General features: G+C 39.1%; 1 protein-coding gene across 1 annotated transcript in view; it reads right to left on the bottom strand.

The window, feature by feature from the left end:
* trabd2b.L (Trab domain containing 2B L homeolog) overlaps positions 1 to 11,342 on the bottom strand; it is a 170,847-nt gene extending 159,505 nt beyond the window's left edge. The window contains exons 1-2 of the mRNA XM_018258396.2: positions 10,660 to 11,342; positions 8,952 to 9,512 (exon numbers count right to left, since the gene is read on the bottom strand). Coding sequence (XP_018113885.1) covers positions 8,952 to 9,512; positions 10,660 to 10,788 — 690 coding nt within the window. The 5' untranslated portion in view covers positions 10,789 to 11,342. The remainder of the gene's footprint in view (positions 1 to 8,951; positions 9,513 to 10,659) is intronic.
* Between the last annotated feature and the right edge of the window lie 9,393 nt (positions 11,343 to 20,735).

Here is a 20,735-nt window from a genome sequence, read left to right on the forward strand (position 1 = left end):
TTTAAAAATCTCAACATCTATGGCCAGCTTTACAGTGGGACCGGGGTTTTACTATTAAGTGCTGTTCTTAGATCTACCAGGCAGCTGTTATCTTATGCTAGGGAGTTGCTATCTGGTTACCTTCCCATTGTTCTGCTGATAGGCTGCGGGGGGAAAGGGAAGGGGGTGATATCACTCCAACTTGCAGTACAGCAGTAAAGAGTAACTGAAGTTTATCAGAGCACAATTCACATGACTAGGGGCAGCTGAGAAACTGACAATATGTCTAGCCCCATGTCAGATTTCAAAAGTAAATGTAAAAAAATCTAATGATAAACAGATTTCAATGCAGAATTCTGCTGGAGCAGTGCTTTTAACTGATGCATTTTTTTAAAAAAAACAAAAACATTTTTTACCATCACAGTATCCCTTTAATTCTTTTCTTTTTTATGTTTTTTTAATTACTAACCTTCTTCTTCTGATCCTTTCAAGCTTTCAAATGGGACCACATCACTGACCACATCTAAAAACAAAAGGTCTGTAAAGCTGCACATTTATAGCCATGTTATTTCCCACAAAGTCCCATAATTCAAGCAAAACTATGGGCACGAAGGGGAAATGATCCTGATTTGTATTTGATGTGCCAAAATGTGCACAATTTGCATTTACACTTTTATTTGCAATAGCATCATTTCTGCAACTCATCAAAATGATATCTGCTCAAGAATCTTTAGGTGCAAGTATGTCTTCTAGGTGGCAGTAGCTCCAGGGTTCACCAGCATCAATTCAGGGAGGGTGAAAGCATAATCACATAATAATTATAGTAGTTCAGCAATCATATAGTTTTCAGTTATAGTTAAGTGTCCAGAAAACATAATGTGGGTTTAGTTCTATTTGCCTGGTTCAACAAATCCAAATCATGCAAAAGAAGGCTAGTATGAAGCTGAACTGTGATTAAAAACATTTAGGCACCCCCGACCCTCTACAACATGTTTCCTTAATTATTCATCTCTAGTGGTGAGGGGCCAGACAAAATTCCTTCTCTGCCCTGCCTGGCTTACCATTAGTGAAGGGCCTGTCAATTAAACTACATAAATCATGCAGCAAATACTGCATTGCTATGAAACCAGTGTATCCACAAGATATGTTGTGTGCAGGCTATAATTTGTTTTAATAATGTACATACGAATACCACTATAACAGATAATATTTAACTCCACGGATCATTACATTAAGTCTATCTTTGCTACACTTTCAAACTGTCACTCCATCGTCTTATACATGTGCCAGGCAGTAACAATTCTGTGAATAAGGGAAAACCTATTGGGCAAGCAAATTCCTAAGGTCCCAAACACGAATTCTGAGTTTATTTCTTGGCATGTCTAAAATAGCAGATCAGCTGGTCTTAGTTATATATACTGCCAAAGAGATCTGCATCATATTTAACATCAAATGTCATTGCCTGGTGCCTAATTTCACTAACTGAATGGAAAATGCCTTCTAAAACCAACAAGTAGTTGTGACATGCACTTTGTGAGGCCAACTCATTTTTCTTTTAGACTTCTGCCAGCAAGAGAGTAAGCATTTTATTTAGTTTTTTTCTAATTCCATTTAAAGGTGTTTTTAGGAGAATATAAGACTAGCAAAGTTATCAACACAATGGTAAATGCCACATAAATCCGCATTAAATTGGAGAGAATACCAAGGATTATTACACATGGCTGCAAATGCCTCCTTCATTTAGTTGATAATTTGCCCTTGTTCTGTTAAGACACACAGTCCTAGGAGAATAAGTGGAAGAAAATTGCAGCAATTCTACTTCTAAACAAAAGCCTTCTTTGGGGGGGGGCGGGTGCTGTGAGCTTGACTGTTTTGCAGTGTTTCCTATGGTTTCTTGTTTTATAAGCCTCTAGCTAGACAACAAGAATAGTTCTCAAAGCATTGTGTCTTAAGCTGGCCATAGACATAAAGATACTATCGTACAAAATTAAGTTTCGTACGATTTTCTGCCGTGTGTGGAGTGGCCAAACATTTTCCATACCACGGTCATTCAGTCGATCAGACAGGTTAAAAGATTTATTTTGGCTACCAATAAGATCTCTGCATGTATCGCCTATCTGATTATATCAATGGGAGATTGTCACTACTTTCGTACTATTGCTGTCACTTAATTGCCTGAGCATTGTGTGATTTGTTCTCTTTACTACTTTATATTAATCTGAATGGTGAGTTGCAGGTTGGAAGATTGGCACGGACGATCATTCATCTCTTTTGGGCCACCCTCACATAAAAGTCAATATTATGCAAAGCTCTCTTGATATGGCCGACAAACATCTTTAGGCTAAGGCCACACTAGGCGATAGCGCCGCGATTTGACTCGCGGCGACTTTTCGCCGCGACTTTTAAGCCGCAATCGCTGGGGAAACTTTTGCGCTGGCGTCTATGGGGAATCGCGAAAAATCGCCAGCGTAAAAACACACGCGGCGATCTTTTTTCTATTGTCGCTCGAAATCGCCTAGCGAGGCAATTTCGAGCGACAGTAGAGAAAAGATCGCCGCGTGTGTTTTTACGCTGGCGATTTTTCGCGGCGATCTTTTTTCTATTGTCGCTCAAAATCGCCTAGCGAGGCAATTTCGAGCGACAGTAGAGAAAAGATCGCCGCGTGTGTTTTTACGCTGGCGATTTTTCGCGATTCCCCATAGACGCCAGCGCAAAAGTTTCCCCAGCGATTGCGGCTTAAAAGTCGCGGCGAAAAGTCGCCGCGAGTCAAATCGCGGCGCTATCGCCTAGTGTGGCCTTAGCCTTAGAGGAGTATGCTGGTTGTAGCAACACGGTGTGGGGCATACATGGAGACAACATGTTTCAGTATGCTAAAGCACTGAAGCCTGAATGAAAGTTTATCTTTCAGCAGGACAAACACAAAGCTAAAGTGGCTCAAGGACAAAAAGATAAATGCTCACAATGGCCCTGTTAAAGCCCTGAAAATAAAGGTGTGATGCATAAGGGTCATCCCTCTAACCTGAACAACACGGAGCATATCTGCCTGGAAAAAACTCCAAGATCACTCCTAACCAGTGTACATACCTGCAAAAAATACTGCTCGGAATATTTGAGGATCCCCAAGATGGAAAGAATAGTATATCAGCCGCTAATATTTTACATGTATTATACTATCAATTAATCCATCATTATTCGATGATATATATTATATAAATATACTATAATAATAGTATAGCATAATAATATAATATAATTATATTTCTGTAATTTGGATCTCCATGTTGTACATTATGTCTACTGTATATTTAAACATTAAATAAACTCAATAGAATTTATTTATAAGGATTAATTATATCTTGCTTTGGATCAAGTACAGGCATGGCACCTATTATCCAGAATGCTCAGGACCTGGGGTTTTCAGATAAGGGTTCTTTCTGAATTTTGGATCTCAATACATTAAGGGGCTTTCATTTTTATTTTAGTGTAATTCAAATAGGGAATAATCCAAATTCGATTAAAATTTAAAAAAAATAAAAATTTCGAAATTTATCATGTACTGTCCCTTTAAGAATTCGATTTCGACTATTCGCCATCTAAAACCGGCCGAATAGGTGTTTTTAGCCTATGGGGGACATCCTACAATCAATTTGGAGTCATTTGAAAAAAAGTCGAATTGAATTCGATTGATCGATTGATTGAGATTGCGGGTCGATCCTATTCACCTGAATTTAAAAAATTCTATTTTTTTAATATATTTTGATACATTTTGGTCAAAATGAAAGTCACATTTAAAAAAAAAAAAAAAAAAGGTGAATTGAAATTGATTGAATTCAATTCGAGTTTGCGGGTCGATCCTATTCACCCGAATTTTAAAAATTCTAATTTTTTAATATATTTTGATAAATTTTTGGTCAATTTATTTAGCATTTCGAGTTTATGGGAGTTTTTATAAACTCCCATAAACTGTAAATTCGACCCTTGATAAATCTGCCCCTAAGTCTAAGTAAAATTAATTTTAACACTAAATAAATGAAATAGGATGTTTTGCCTCAAATAAAAATTAATTATACAGGTATGGGACCTGTTATCCAGAATGCTTGGGACCTGGGGTTTTCCAGATAATGGATCTTTCTATAATTTCCTCCATAGTATTATTAAGATATTATTAATCCTTAATGGATGCAAAGCTAGCCTATTGGGCTTATTTAATGTTTACATGATTTTTTAGTAGGCTTAAGGTATGAAGATCGAATTACAGAAAGATCTGTTATCCAGAAAACCCCAGGTCCCGAGCATTCTTGATAACGGGTCCCATATCTGTATATGATTTTCTTTTTCTCTCTAAAAATTAGTGTGCCTTGTTGTTGATAGCTAAGTTAGCATCAATACAGATTTGTGGAAAAAACATTCTAGTTTTTATATAATATATTTAAATGTTTTTCAAAAGGCCCAGTGCTTCAAATTACAAATAAGTACAGTATTTAGAAACCCAAGGTCCTAAGCACTCCAGATAGCAGTTCCCATATCATTATGAATGACGTATTCTTCTGAAGTCATTAATTCAGTCATTACCAAACTATTGATTCTGGTATTGCATTACAACACTGAGATGTATTTTAATCCTCCTATTTTAAAATATTCATAATGATTTTAGCTTCGATTGGAAACAATGGAATAGAAACATGCAGCTCAGAAAAAAATCATACTGATAAAGCTGCTGTCCTCATTTGACTTTTAAGATGGCCATAGACGTGCAGATTTTGTTCCCATGAATGAAGGACGATCATTCGTTCCAACGGATCGACCTGCTACTAAACATTCAGATTAAATAACGTAGTAAAAATGACAAAGCAATTGTAGGAAATAGTAGTGATAGTCACCCATTGATATTGCCAGCTAGGCAATACATGCAGAGATCTTATTGGCAGCCGACAGAAATCTTTTAACCTGTCTGATCACGACTGATCACCATCACTAAAAATGTTAGGATGATCCCCACATGGTCTGAAAATTGTACGAATCTTCTTTTCGTATGACTATATCTTTGCGTCTATGGCCAGCTTAAGACTTTCAAAGATCTAATAATAAAAAGAGAGATTTATATAGCTCTGACTTATTCCACAGCACTTTACTGAAATTGTTCATCATACACATTGGTGCCTGCCCCAGTGAGCTGTAATCTAAGGTCCGAATCACATTTATGCACAGAGGTCAATACCTGCCTGTTTCTGGAGACTGAGAGTAAACCAATGTACTAGAGGAAACCCACACAAGCATGGGGGTATATTTTGTTTTTTCCTTTAATTAGATAATAATAAAATAATGAGATACTTCTTATACAGGTTTATGTAGGAAGGACACTTATTAAAAACCTTCTTCTTCTTGTACAGTACACTGAATTGAGTAAAGCAGGCAGATTGAGTTGGCTACAAAATCCCAGCTTGCAAGGATCACATTGTGCTACGAGCTACGTGATCCGATCACTGTCTGTAACAATCGGATAAGCCCAATTGATGACCTAGTTGGTCACCAAATGAGCAAATCTGCTCCTCTTAACGGATCCTCAGTTAAGGTGAAAGGATGTGAAAAAGGCTTTTTCTTTGGATGCTTATGGGAAATTTGAGAAATCTGAGAAGTGTTTTTGTGGGCATATTTTTGTTCAAGAAAAGATGTTGTAGCAATTGTAAATTCCCACAAAACGAAAAATTCTACACGTTAAAGAATCTGTACCCCAACGTTCCCTTGTTATTTTATCTTCAGCAAAGTGTTAAAAAAAACGTGGGGGCCAAAAATTGCATACTTTATACAGTTTTTACTAAGTTGGTTTCTGTGTGAGTTTTGTACATGCAGCTCTTTGCTCAAACTGATTTCATTGGGCTTTAAAATGCCCATTTTGTGTAATATAGTTGCACTCATTCTTGTGTAAGCATTATTTCCAGTTTAATATACTCCCTGTGTGATCAAAGGGATTCATGATGAAACGGATTTTGGTCACCTCTGGTGTTCTAAGTTGTTACTTACTGAAGAAATGTTTTGGCGATAGTGACACTATGTTCAGCCTGCTTCCCTACATGTCAGTTGTAGTTCAGCTAAAGCTGTAGGGGTCGGGTTGGACGTGACTGTTCTATAACCAGAATTTATGAGTTCAGTCTAAGGTAACTACAGCAGAACCGGCATGCTTTTTCCAGAATTCAGACAGTATTTTGCATTCTTTCATAGAACATAGCCTACTATAACTCTTGCTGCTAGATTGCTCTCCTGTGCATTGCTGGCCAGAAAGCCAAATGCCTTTGGCTCTAATGTTGTTGAAATGAACATTTGCCAGATAAGGGGTTACAAAGTTGCATTTCATTATGACTAGAGAACCAAGCAAGTACTGTTCAACTTCAAAATATTTTCAAGAAATCTTCTGGCTGTGAAACCAACCAACACAGGATGGCACACACACATTTATACAACTATGCAAACAGTTTTTCTCCTTTAAAGTGGTCTGTATATACATATATATGTATACATATATATGTATATCTATAGTGAAGAGAGGATTGAGTAAGGGCCCCATGTGGGTCCGAAAGGTCGGATTGAGATGTAAACCTGTTTTAAAAATAAAAGCGACTTTTTTCACTTCAACCACAGTGAGTGCTGATCCTTTCTTCACTATACAAGCCATTTGATCGTGCGCCACTGGAATCGTTAAGTTTTGAGTGCGGGTACTGTGGGACTATATATATATATATATATATATATATATATATATATATATATATATTAAAAAAAATCTGCAGTTCTTAAGGAGAATCAATACAGTCAATACAGTAACCTGTCCGTTCAAATGACAATGATAACGAGATATGAATGTACCAATATAGAATATCCCCTTGATAATTACAGTGTACTTTAGAGCAAATTAAATTTATTTTTTTACATTTGTAGACACGAGTAGAAGCTGCCATATTTCCTGATTCTTTTTAAGCATTCTGCATAGAACTATCTCTCTTTTTCTGATGACTCGCTCCATTCTTGACAAAATCATACGCTGAAATGTACATGAAATTATTTAACTCTCATTATCTGTGGTCTGCTCAAGAGGATAATAATCGTGATAGTGATTCTTGACCAATTATTTCATTGAACTAGGCAGTAATGCATAAAGTCACAGCTTACTGTTTGCACAGGACACCTGGTCTCTGAATATTCCCATTAATGCATATGTTTTGTGTCAGACTGAAAATGCTACTACAGTACATCAGCACCATTTATGTTTTGGCCACTGTAAGGTGCTGTTCTGCCTATGGTGCTTGTATCAGAATGGCAACTACCAATATATCTATACAAAAAGTTCTGTGCAAACAAGGAACCTAAGTAAATAATTACCTTGATGTAGAAACTTTTTTTTTAAGAATCGTCCCAACCACTGTCACCAGCAAGCAAAACAAAACATTTATTTTTGTACTTGCTATGTTTTTATATCTTGAGTAGGTGGCCACATAATATAAATGCTGATTAAAAAAAACAACTGTTTATGTATCACTATATGCAGCTACTTTTCGACAGCTTTTTTCAGAAGAAATATATGAGCACCCATTAAGACAGCATACATATCAATATCAATACAGTCTGGATAAAGTATGTTACTGTTCAATGTGATTGGTTGCTATGGGTTATGTGTTACTTGACCTGGTGCAAATTTTGCAGAATATATTACCCTGCTTGTCTCTTTAAAAAAAGATTGTGCTGAAAGAGTTAACTGCGAAGCTTTAGTAACCAATTACAAAGCAATAAAAAATTCTCAAACTTTTAGCAAGGATTTCGTTCTTTTTGTTTTTAAACTTAGCTCGCTCTCTCTCTCTCTCTCTCTCTCTCTCTCTCTCTCTCTCTCTCTCTATATATATATATATAGGTATGGGACCCATTATCCAGAATTCTCGGGACCTGGGGTTTGTCGGAAAAGGGATCTTTCCGTAATTTAGATCTCTGTGTCTTAAATCTACTAAAAATCATTTAAACATTAAATAAACCCAATAGGCTGGTTTTGGCTTCAATAAGGATTAATTATATCTTAGTTGGGATCAAGTACAAGATACTGTTTTATTATTAGAGAGAAAAAGGAAATCACTTTTTAAATTTAAAATGATTTCATTATAATGGAGCCTATGGGAGACAGCCATCCCGTAATTCGGAACTTTCTGGATAACGGGTTTCCTGATAACGGGTTTCCGGAAAACGGATCCCATACCTGTATATATATAAACTGTATATATAAATATATATTACTGTTACTGCAAGAAAAACACAAAGAACATAATCAACATGTAACAAAACTTTTTATCTTTTTTATCATGGATTCAGCTTTTTAGCCAAACTGTTTACCTTCCTAGCAAAGGTATAGTCTTAAACTTTAAATCCAGAATGAAAAAGGCTATAAAATTTTTACAGCGTGAAATGAACAGAATATGAGCATACCCAGCATACCAAAGACAATCTTTGGAATTACTAGCACAATGTATTTAGCATTCCCACAGTGAATTGCTTAGCCTGGAAATTTCCCGTATCTAAGAAGCATGGTATATCTTTGGCTATTGCTTTGATCCATACAACAGACTAGCAGTGTATTTGGAATGATAAATCTATTCTTTTATACATAATCTAACCATAACTGGATGTTGCTCTGGCAGCATTGGTGATGTCTATTGAGCTACAAGTCATTTTACCTGGGATGCTGGTAGCTGTAGTTCAAAAACATCTGGAGCACTACTGGTAACAACATATTGCCAAAAGTTTACTATCAAATGTATAGTGGGCGAGCGTGTTTATGAGCCTACATGCAAGCATGTGTGTCACTACATGTGTGTGAGTGCAAGCATGTGCCAAAAAGGGTGAATGTGTATGTACAGGAGTCGTATAGGGTACACTAGTTGGTGAGGATGTATTCGTTAAAAACCTACCAATGAACTAGTTATAAATGGGCTTACCTGGGAAAGGTTTAACCTGTTAAGAGGATGGCACTGTTCTTCTACCCTCTCAACAGCTCCAGTTTTCTTCTTCATCCGATCAGCTTCCTGTGCTAAATACAGATCCAAGACAGGGACCCCTCTTGACCTGATATCAGCTTCTGTTAATGAATTTACCATCAGCATCACCCACACAGGTCTCTTTCTCTCCCAGTTGCCAGCAATGGCATTAAAGAGGTAATCGGCATAGAGACCCTTTCCCCTCTGGTCTGGGGTCATCCAGTGAGGCATCATGTGCTTGACATACTCCAAGTGCCTCTTTAGTCTCCTGTACAGATCCCTGGGTAGCACATCCTGCAGGTTTTCCCCCTGTGGAAGCATCTGACAGTGTGCCAGAGCTGAAATAGTGTATGGGTCAGTGAGGTCCAGCTCGAAATATACACTGTTGCTGTCATGAAAAGCCTTTTTGGAGTTTTGGGGTATGAAGTCCCATACTCTTGTATATGGCACATGTATGGTTCCAAAGAGATAGGCAGGTGGATGCCTCCTTATTGTCCACAGAAAAGAATTCAGCTCTTCTTGCTATAAGGAAAAAAACACATTTTAAGTCATCTGAGGCACATACAGAGTTGTTGTTACATCTGGAAAAAATCTTATTAAGGTAGGGGGACCATTTATGGATAGAATGTCTACCTCTCTGCTAGTTATTTGCACAGTAAACTGTTCATAAGTTACAATCATGTGATAGGGACTTTGTAGGGCAGGGACTGGTGTGAAAGATGTTTAATCTCAATAAAGCATTATAGACCACCTTCTCATGTCATATATCACCAATGTATAGTATTAATGAGAACAAGCAAGTGACTAATTATTTACAAGCTGAGTAGGTGGGCTGATAAAGTGCAACCTAACTTTAGTCAGTCAGCAAACAGAAGCCCATCCAGTCATTAGGTACCATTATTAGCAGGAACAGTGGGGTGCACAGATACTGAACCGTAACCCTTTCAACTGGGATCTTTCTGTATAAATAGGATTTCAATCAAAAGATGCCGCCCTCACCCAAAACCAGATGGATTAACATTATCACAAACACCAGGAGACACTGATTTGCCCAGTGATAACATGGAGCAGGGGGGTTAATTCCAGCAATGAACTTGCTATAGATATGGGACACAGCCTCCAGTATATATAGTGAATAAAGTGCCCCCTTTTGTAAAATATAAGGATATTATAAGTTACAGAGGAGTTTCATGACCATATAAAACACGAGGCTGAAGGTAACTTCTAATATCCTCATACTTTGCAACTGGCGGTACTTTATTTATTATAATACACAAGTTCCAGTGAGTCATGTGACAGAAATTACATCAGAAAAGGATATTGAAGGTCCCGGTGGCCCGTTTTCTCTGGTGGTCCACAAAATTGTCTGTTCTCCCTCAGACTCGCAGTGAAATTCAAATCGTATTGTGGGGAGGACCAGCGCTCATTCTCGTGCTAATGAGCGCTGGTCCTCCCCACAATACGATTAGAAATGACATCAGAACTCATTGTTTATAACTGATGACATCAGAACTCACCATTTATAAGGATATCATGTACAAGATATTCATGGCTTTTGTGTATTATATATGTATCTATATATCTAGAGAAGAGCCGAGGCAGCCTGTGTTTCTATATATATCAATAGTGCACATCAGCAAGTGGCCTCACAGGGAAGCAATGCACTCACCGATTTGGGCAGCCCACACTGCCCCGTGTCCACCGGGATTCTTCTAGTCAGGACCTCCTGCCACAGCAGCAATGTGGCCAGCGCCAAGCACAGGAACACTTCCCTAGCCCCCCACATCGTGCTGCCCATAAAGTGACTCGGCTTCAGCGCTTCCACATTGAGCAAGTGCAAAGGAGTTGTTGGGCTGCCGGCACCACTGGCGCGTCTGTGCGACTGACTGTGCGACTGACCGTGCGACTGCTTTCTCACAAGTGATGATCCCGCAGCGCTTCCCCCATTCCCCCTACAATAAAGCGGATCCGAGGGTCACAAGGTGCTGAGTGCAGGAGGGACCCGGGGGGTTGCGGGGCGCTGATGGGTCGGCGATGCGCTGGGTGCTTCTATTTGAAGAGGCAGAGAAAGGCGGGTACAGCTCTGCATGTCAATATCGCACTCTGCTCTGCAACAGCTGGGAACAGAGCAACTTCCACTGACTTTGGTGTCCCATGTAAACTCCTTGTCAGAGCTCTCCTCCCACTAGAGGGGGCAGCCACCCAGCTCTCCTGCCGCTAGATCCACCCACATAGAGCCGGCCTTTCCTCCCGCTGCGGCTGCTTGTCGCTTCTATCTCTGTGCTGCTGCCAATCACTGTCGCACTATCTACTCAGTCGCTCAGTCCATGGGAGGTCTCCCCCCACCCCCAACAAACTCACGCTCTTATTATTGTTTTCCCCCTTCCCTTGTGTATTGGAAAGGTCACAGCGTTGGTGAACTGCAACTCCAGAAGTTTTTTTTGCGGAGGCAGTGGTTAATACTGTCCCTGTATCTTTCTCTTTATTGAATCCATAACTTTTCTCTGTGAAACATCTTATTGTTCCAAGTTTATTATGTGTTTTGAGATGAGTTAAGTTATTCCCACCTGTATTGGGCAGGGCAGTGTTGAATTGCTTTATAAAAGAATTAAGGTGGATTAAATCGATTTGAGGTAAATTTAGTCTGTGACCTAAACTCTCCTTTTACTATAGAGCTGCCCAATTGGCACAGATTTTAACTCTACATTCTACTGACGATAGTCCACACTGGGTCTCTATAGAGGCCTCCTTTACACAACCATATTCACCCACTGCTTTAATTTGGTGTTCCCCGGTGAAAAGACCCAAGATACTTAGTAGGTGCTTTCGACACACTCTGAAACTTTGGGATACTCACCAGAAGAAACTACATTTATGGTCTCCCTTCAGGCGTGTAACTCCCATCTTTAGGAATCCACAATTTAACCCGGGACTTCAGACTGCTCAATTTGTGTGGTGGACCGAACGCAATATATATACGGTGGGTCAGTTGTGTTCGCCCTCTGGTCCTCTTTCCCTGCACCAATTGATTGATAAATATTCTATCCCCTTGGGCAGTGTCGGACTGGCCCGGCGGGAAACCGGGAAAAAACCCGGTGGGCCCCGACCCTCGTGGGCCCCCGCCGGGCCAGAACCCTTCTCTAGATATTTCTAGCTAAAAAAAAAAATTTCCGACGATGCGCAGCGCCGCCAGCGCATGCACGCAGAACGGCGCTCTTGCGCATGCGCGCCGAACGGCGCTCTTGCGCATGCTCGCCGAACGGCGCTGTTGCGCATGCGCGCCGAACGGCGCTCTTGCGCATTCGCGCCAAGCGGCGGTGTTTGCTGGGCGGACGCATTTTAGTAGGGGTGCAGGGGGCCGGAGGGGGGCCCCCTGGACAGCAGTCCCGGTGGGCCCCAGGCCCCCCAGTCCGACCCTGCCCTTGGGTGAAAGGTTTAGGTTACAACAAATCCTTCCCTTTGTACATTCCCAATGGTCTAGAGTTGAGCCTAAGGATGTTCCATCAACAGCCTTCGAAACCTGGTGCATTCGCTCCCCTAGATTACGGAAGGCGGTTTCGTATATTTATGACTTCTTTTTTGATTCCCCACAGCCTTTGATGTTACCGTATATGTTGGCTTGGCATAAGGATCTTTCACGGGACCTAGATCCTAAAGATTGGGACCGAGCATGGACTACGGCTAGGAAATCATCCAATAATGTGTCTTTGCAGGAGTCCAATTATAAAGTGCTTTTTCGCTGGTATCTCGTCCCAGCCCGTATAGCAAAATTTTCTCCTTCAGCTGACCCTGGTTGCTTCAGAGGTTGCGGTGGAATAGGCTCGATGTATCATACTTGGTGGTCTTGCCCTATGGCACGTAGATATGGATCAGAGTGTTTAATATGGTTTATTCTATCTTTGACATTTCCCTACCTAGGGATCCTGCATTAGCGTTATTAGGGGTTAAGCCTGAGGGTTTGAACCATGCCCAATTCTGACTGTTTACCTTTTATTTACCTTTATTATGTCTGCGGCCAAAAAGACCCTAGCTCATGCCTGGAAACAGAGGTGCATCCCATTTGACCCTGTAAAAGTTAGAGTCGATTGGATTATGTCACAGGAGAAGATGACTAGCATTCTACTAGACACACATCAGAAATTTTAGTGATCTGGAGTCCCTGGATTGAGTATAGATTTGGGCCTGGTGTTCCTAGCATCCTTTTTTCTCTATAGTAACAAGAGTTTTATTTTGATGTTAGTTTAGAAATGGTTTCATTTCCTTTTTCCATAATTTCTTTTATTTGATTTTATTTTCTTATTGTTTTAACGGATATTCACTATTGTGTATTTTATGGTACATTTAATTGTAGTTGTTCTACTGTTAATATCTCAATACCAACTGTGATTTTCTGTGTCACCTTTGATATGCTCTGTTTACCAATGTGTATTAGAGATGCTTCTGTGGTAATAATGTTATGTACAACTCTTTTGCTATATTCAATAAAAATATATTGAAATAAATTTAGTCTGTGATGTGGAGCCGGAAGCAAAATGCTTTACTTTTGCTGTTCATAGGTAACATAGTAACATACAGTAGTTAGTAACATAGCTAAATCTGCTTGAAAAAAGACTAAAGTCCATCAAATTCAACCAGCGGGCGCCAGGTCCGGACTGAGAATTAAAATAGGTCCTGGCATTTCAGGTACACAGAGGCCCAATCAGTCCACATAGAGGCCCAAACAGCCCCCACCAGCCCTCTAAATACTGACTTTCTATAGCACCTTATAGCAGCCCAGCTGACATTTGCCAGAATCCACAGATTGCCAGTCCGGGCCTGGCGGGCGCCCAGAGGCCACACCTCATACGCGTCTGCACCGGAGCGCTGGGAAGCTGTGCTCCTTGGGAGGCGGCTGGGCGGCATGCCACCCCTAATATTCTGCCACCTTAGACCCAGGCCTTTGTGGCCTCTCCACAAATCCTGGATTCAGTTCAAGTCCTCCAAATGAATCCCAGCACAAATACCTACACACACCCACTGAAACAGGTACATTTCTGCCGTGAGCACCTTGCATCAGGTGGCTGTTCCCAAGAAGTTACCACAGTGGCAAAAAGCTGCCCCTGGTAACTTTAAGACCTAGACTGGAAATTTGGCTTTTCTATCACAGAGAGTACAAATTCTCTCTCTGCGCTAGCAATGCGCCCCCACCCCACCAGGTCCGGACTGAGAATTAAAATAGGCCCTGGCATTTCAGGTACACAGAGGCCCATTCAGCCCACACAGAGGCCCAAACAGCCCCCACCAGCCCACTAAATACTGACTTTCTATGGCACCTTATAGCAGCCCCTCTGGCATTTGCCAGAACCCACAGATTGCCAGTCCTGGCCTGCCCCCCACCCCCCGAACTCCTCCATCCATTTTAATGTAAGTGCGAGGGGCAGGGGGGCAGCATTGCGAATGCCGCTTCAGGAGGCATTAATGCCTGAAACACCACTGCACTGAAACTATGTATACCAACAGGCCAGGACTGGCAATCTGTGGGTTCTGGCAAATGCCAGAGGGAATGCCAGAGTCATTATTTAGTGGGCTGGTGGGAGGCTGTTTGGGCCTCTATGCACTTAAAATGCCAGGGCCTGTTTTGAAACCCAGTCCACACCTGTATACCAATATCTATATTAATTGTAGATTTTAGTATCACTGTAACCTTGGATAAGGTCTGAGAAATCATCCAAGCCCTCTTAAAGGCATTAACAGAATCAGCCATCACAACATCATCTGGCAGTGCATTCCACAACCTCACTGTCCTGACTGTGAAGAACCACCTACACTGCTTCTGCTAAACTAGATTGGAGCTAGTAATATAGGAAATATACTGATACATTGTATCTCTGTTATTGTCTAATAGATAACAACTGTGCAAGTAGAGTGCCATGAATTATACAAGGTATCTGCAGCATGGCTCCCTGCATATCTGTGCCTGCAATGCAATTAGGGTTGCCACCTTTTTTGAAAAAAAAATACCGGGCTTCCTGTATATTTGGTTGTTTTCCCTATTAATAACATTGGGGTCAAGTATCATTTTTACTGGTCTGGCTGGTAAAATACTGGCCAGGTGGCAACCCTAAGTGCAATTCAGATGTGAATGGGCTCAGTTGGTAGAACGAGTTTTATCATTATACCACAGTGCACAGGATGGTAGTTTCAATGAATCATGTGATGTGTGCACGCTGCAATCCAAACTGCGGAGAAAAATCTGCTGCGACAAAAAGAAATTGTCATGCGTCAGAATGGTCGTGCACATAAAATTGTCAGGCCTCAAAATTATTTGCATTTGGACAAAGTAGTCACAAGTATAAAAATTGTCACTTGCGTTGTAATTGGCGCACGTCAAAATTATTTTGACGCCCATTGACTTCAATGCATTTTGCAAATTTTTCACCACAGATTCACCCATCACTAACAACTACATAGAAATTGCACAAGATTCAATTTCCACGTGAGTAGTCTGAAGTAGTTTAACATTTTGAAAGCATTTCTCATTAACCTGATCCTATTGCGGTCTTTCCAAATCATAAGAAATAGGATAAGATCTTTCACCGCAGGAAAAAAGGAACTAATGCGAACTGCCTGTATTATTATTGTTATTATTAAGAGTATGGGACCTGTTATGCAGAATGCTCAGGACCAGGTTTTCCACACTTTGTCTACTAAAAAATTATTTAAACATTATATAACCCAATAGGATTGTCTTCAATATAATAAAGATTACTTATAATTTATCTAGGATCAAGTAAAATGTACTGTTTTAGTATTATAGAGAAAAAAAATCTATTTTAAAAATGTAAATTATTTAATTATAATGTAATATACAGGATGTGAGATGGCCTTTCTGTAATTAGGAGCATTCTGGATAAAAGGTTTCCAATTTTCTGGATTATTTACATATGACTACCTTAAAGGACCAGTAACATCAAAAAAACTTAATTTTTTAAAACAAATTCTTTAGTATACCATGAAAAAAAAACCCACCAAGACAAATTAAACGTTTAAATCGCACAGCAATAACTTACCGAAACTCCCCTTCAGAAATGGCGATCGGATGATCCATCGTGCGGCGCTCGATCTCTCCTCCCTGCCTTACTTATAGGAGATAGCCAGGGAGGAGAAATCGAGAGCAAGCAGAGTTTCTATAAGTTATTTCTTAATAAAGGCTGTGCGATTTTAAAGTTTAATTTGTCTTGGTGTTTTTTTTTTCGTGGTATACTAACTAATATTTTAAAAATATTTTTTGATGTTATTGGTCCTTTAACAGGGTCCGACTGGACCTACTAGAGCCCTCCAGAGAACATGTCATCCAGGGCCCAATCACACAACAGTAAGATGCAGACAGTGCCAATTGGTATAGGTGTTATATATGCCTATGCTGGAAATAAAAAAGGGCTGATGTGGGAACGTGACCTAGACTGGGGCCCACTCAGAAATTTATTGGTGCTCTGACTTGCCAGTTTGACCATACATCTTAAAGGGTTGGTTTACCTTTAAATAACTTTTATTATGTTATAGAATGGCTAATTGTAAGCAACTTTTCAATTGGTCTTCTTATTTATTTATTATAGTTGTTTCATTATTTGTTTTCTTCGTCTGATTCTTTCCAGCTTTCAAAAGTGGGTCACTGACCCCATCTAAAAACAAATGCTCTGTAAGGCTACACATTTATTGTTATTACTGCTTTTTATAACTTTTCTCTCTGTTCAGGTCCTCTCATATTCATACTCCAGTCTCGTATTCAGATTGGTACATGGTTGCTAGGGTAATTTGGACCCTAGCAACCAGATGCCTGAAATTGCAAATGGGAGAGAAAACAAAATAACTCATAGACCACAAATAATAAAAAATGAAAACAATTGCAAACTGTCTCTCTACATCATACTAAAGGTTGATTTAAAGGTGAACAACCCCTTTGATACTACTCAGTGCTCTCTGAAGGAAACCAGAGAACCCAGAGGAAACCCATGTAGGCAGGGGAAAATTTACAATATCAGTGTGTTGCTGGAATTGAACCCATGACAACAGGCTATGCGAATGGTTGCTAGGTATGAAAACCAAATTGTTTATTCAGAAAATTCAGACAGAAGTTTGTGTTGTGAGCAGTCCATTGCTGGCCAATACGATTGGTTGAGGAGCCCAGATGGGACCTTTGTTTATCCTTGCCAATCATTATGTCCCCAGGCTTAGCACAACACTCAGTTGGCCAAACAAATAAATCTTTAACTGTGGAATTAGGTCATCTACATGTGTGGCCAAAAGGCTCCCAATAAGCCAGGTCAGCTTCAAAGTAACTGTAAGTAACAACCTTTGTAGAGATAAAAATAATCTGTGCACAGCACATTAAATAGACCTGTGTCTCAGCTGCCCTTTTGGCTTTCTATAGGTGAAGGCCTCCATCTCAGTTCAGCATGTAAGGTGCCATATTATTATTATTATAAGAAGGGTAGATCCACTTTAGATCCTTGGAAATTTTTAGTACATTCATGTATGCCTTTCTCAAGGAGATTTATTATTGTTTTGACACAAAGTGCAGTAACTTTACATATTATACATAGAGTCTTCTTACTCAACGCATTCCTTGCAACGATTACAGAAAGGGCAGCTGTGCCTTTAATAGGTCTGGATGTTTTGACTCTTTTAGCAGTTCTGGGGATGTATTCAGTTAGCTTTTCAGCCGTGAAATCTTAATAAATAGACCTGTGTCTCAGCCTGCATTTTTCTATCAATTGCATTTACAGTAGGTTAATATCAACCCAAATACTGTTTGTGAAGGAACATAAGTTCAGTGTATCAGTATCTCAGCCATGCTAGCTATTAGATAATTTCTTTAGTTTTCCCAGAATAAATTAGAAACAGTTATGAATGGGCTCCTTATTAGTCACTTACCTGCACACATGCCAATTCTATCTGTCAAGAAAGGACATTCCTTATTTTGGGGTCAGTATGCTGCCTCATGCCTTTCCCACTAAATCTACTTTTTTCCCTTAAAAAAGACAGAAAGTAAAATAAGCCTGTTCATGCATCCTATCCTGGCAGAAAATGAAATGTGTGTCACTGTAAGTCATATAGACTGTATTGATGTAGTGCACTGTGCAACCTGTATGTAAAGTTAGAAACCTGCATGTTCCATGCATTAGGTTCCGGACCTGAAGCTACCCCAGGGCACCCAAAGGGATCTTGTGCAAAAATCCAAGCAGATTTTCTTTCATGACATCATCATTTTATCATATTTCTTTAAACTCATATAAAATAGTAAGCATATAAGCAATAAACATAGAGAAGTTGTACTGATCTCGATAAACAAAATGCTTCCAAATCCAATTATTTTACATACATCATTATTGAACATAATAAAAGTAATCACTTATCCCCACAATGTGGTCTACCACAGCCGTTGCATCTACTGTATGTTTTAGGATTTTTAGGGTTCCAAATGAAACCCCACTATGGTCCTGGAATATATGGGCTTTTTGCTTTCATCAAATGAATAGCTTTAGTTAGAAATGTTTTGTTTGTCATTTTTACCCTTATACAGTTCCTCATTTTTGAATTCCTACTGAAAGTTTAGAGAATTCAAAAGAACATATTGTATTTAAGGCAACAAATGTTTTGCAGATATATTATAGTTGTTATTTTGAACTGCAGTTCACCAGCCCTACTTCCTCTCCTGCCGACTCAGCCTATTTCACATGCAAACTTAATCCCCCATGTTGTGTTTTCTCTAAGTGCTCTGAGGACTTGCTCTTAACTGTACAGAGTAAAAACGGAGATGGAACTTACTCTTCAGCTTCAAATCATTATTTATTCCTGCAATTCCTGCAAATCAAAGTTTGATTAAAGGATCCAATATGCATATCAGATAAGTGGAGTATGTATTGAGAATCTCAGTCATTTGTAAGGAAGCTTGCAATAGACTGTTGATCTTTGCTTGGGCTAGCAATGGCAGCAGAAAATTTTGAAGAAAAGAAGCTGAGGGCAGCCGTACATCTCTTCAGTCATATCTTCAAAATGTGAACATCTAAGTTGGAGAGACTTAATTCCCTACCAATTCAAGCTATCCTTATAGACTTCCTGAGATTAAATAGAAAATATTTTTTTAGGATTTTATGCCATAAGCCTTGGGGCAATGACAAAAGCTGTTTGTCACCCACAGGCAACAGCTACATTTGTCATTACCCTTAGCGTCATGGAATGCAACATGTTTGGATTGTTGCTTTGGAGCAAAGTCCATGGATGTTTGCTGTGTGACTTCCAAATGAAAACTGGGAGTGATGTTAACAGGGTTCATTAAGGAGTTTTGTTGTAATCCTTGTAGTTTTGCTTCTCAATAGTTACTTCTCAAAAGTCTTCTTTAACTTCTTGAAGTATCTTGTGCAAGCAAATCCCCAGCATGAATTTGAGGCTGGAGCTATATGGACAAAGTAGCACCCTAGCTAATGTAGTCTGGTACCTCCAGTGAGAAAAACACTCTGGATCACCATTATTTTTCCCCAGGGATAATGGTGACGATTAAAGCTTCTTTGCAATTTCTTTTTCATATTTGTCTTCCGATTATACAAAATTAATAATTAAAATTACTGTTATGGGAAAGTACAGAGTAAGCAGCAGTTATTGAGTTTGTGCCAAACTTGAACTGATTTTCTCAACTCGGCACATATAATGCTCAATTGTTGCATGAATAGACAGGGAGGCCTATTTATCACAATTTGTATTTGTGTAATTTTAGAGGTATTTTTCTACTTTGAATAAACTCAGGTTAACTTATTTAATAAAAAATCTGAATACAAAAAATGATAAAATAAAACTGTACAAAAAAAATACAAACACCTTGAATTCATATTTTATTCATTTAATGCACAAAAAAAAAACCGAATTGAATAAATATTTCCATTTTGCCTTGGACAACTCCCATTGACTTCTACATGACCTTGAAAGCTTTCAGATGTCGAAGTTTTTTCTTGCTTAATAAATATCGAAAATTTGTGTTTTTGAAACCATTATTTAAATTCATGATAGATATATAGAAAGAAAAAATGTGAATATTGATGAATAACCCACACTGTATGTAATGGTCTTTATGCTATATTGCTTCTAAAATAAGATACTAAAATGTATGTATAATGTATAACATGGTAGAATAGAGAACAAATACCTAAGAGGTAGAAAGGTAGAATGAAAAGAGGTATTGGTTTCTACTGTTAATGTAACTCAAAAGAGAAAACAGATGATCTGTAGAGAATTTATTTTTGGAACTAAAATGTTAAACTTTTTTCCCACAATACAAAAGTGTGTAGGTGCTCTGCAGGGAAAAGTGAGGCTTGAAATCTTTCATTAAGATACATTTCCATGTTGTGTTTGTAATACTCACTCTTAGGGGGTTATATACTAAACTCCAAATGCAAAAATCCCCAAAAATGTTTTTTTAATATAAAATCTGACTTTTAAAAAATCACAAATTTTTCAGAATTTATTAAACCCCGAGGATGAAAAAGTCCAAATCAGAAAATCCAGCATCTCAGACATGTTGAGGGTGCATATAAGTCAATGGGAGGAGTTTGTAGCAGAAAATGTTGAGATAAAATCGGAGATTGAGATAACCCCCTTATTGTATCACACAATCAGATATCAGTGCCTCATGGTTAAAAATCTAAATTTTGAGAAACACAGTTTTCAATTATCAAAACAAGGAACATGCAGCAGTATATACCAATGTAGTAG

This window comes from Xenopus laevis, chromosome 4L (genome assembly GCF_017654675.1).
Source record: "Xenopus laevis strain J_2021 chromosome 4L, Xenopus_laevis_v10.1, whole genome shotgun sequence".
NCBI classification, from domain to species: domain Eukaryota; kingdom Metazoa; phylum Chordata; class Amphibia; order Anura; family Pipidae; genus Xenopus; species Xenopus laevis.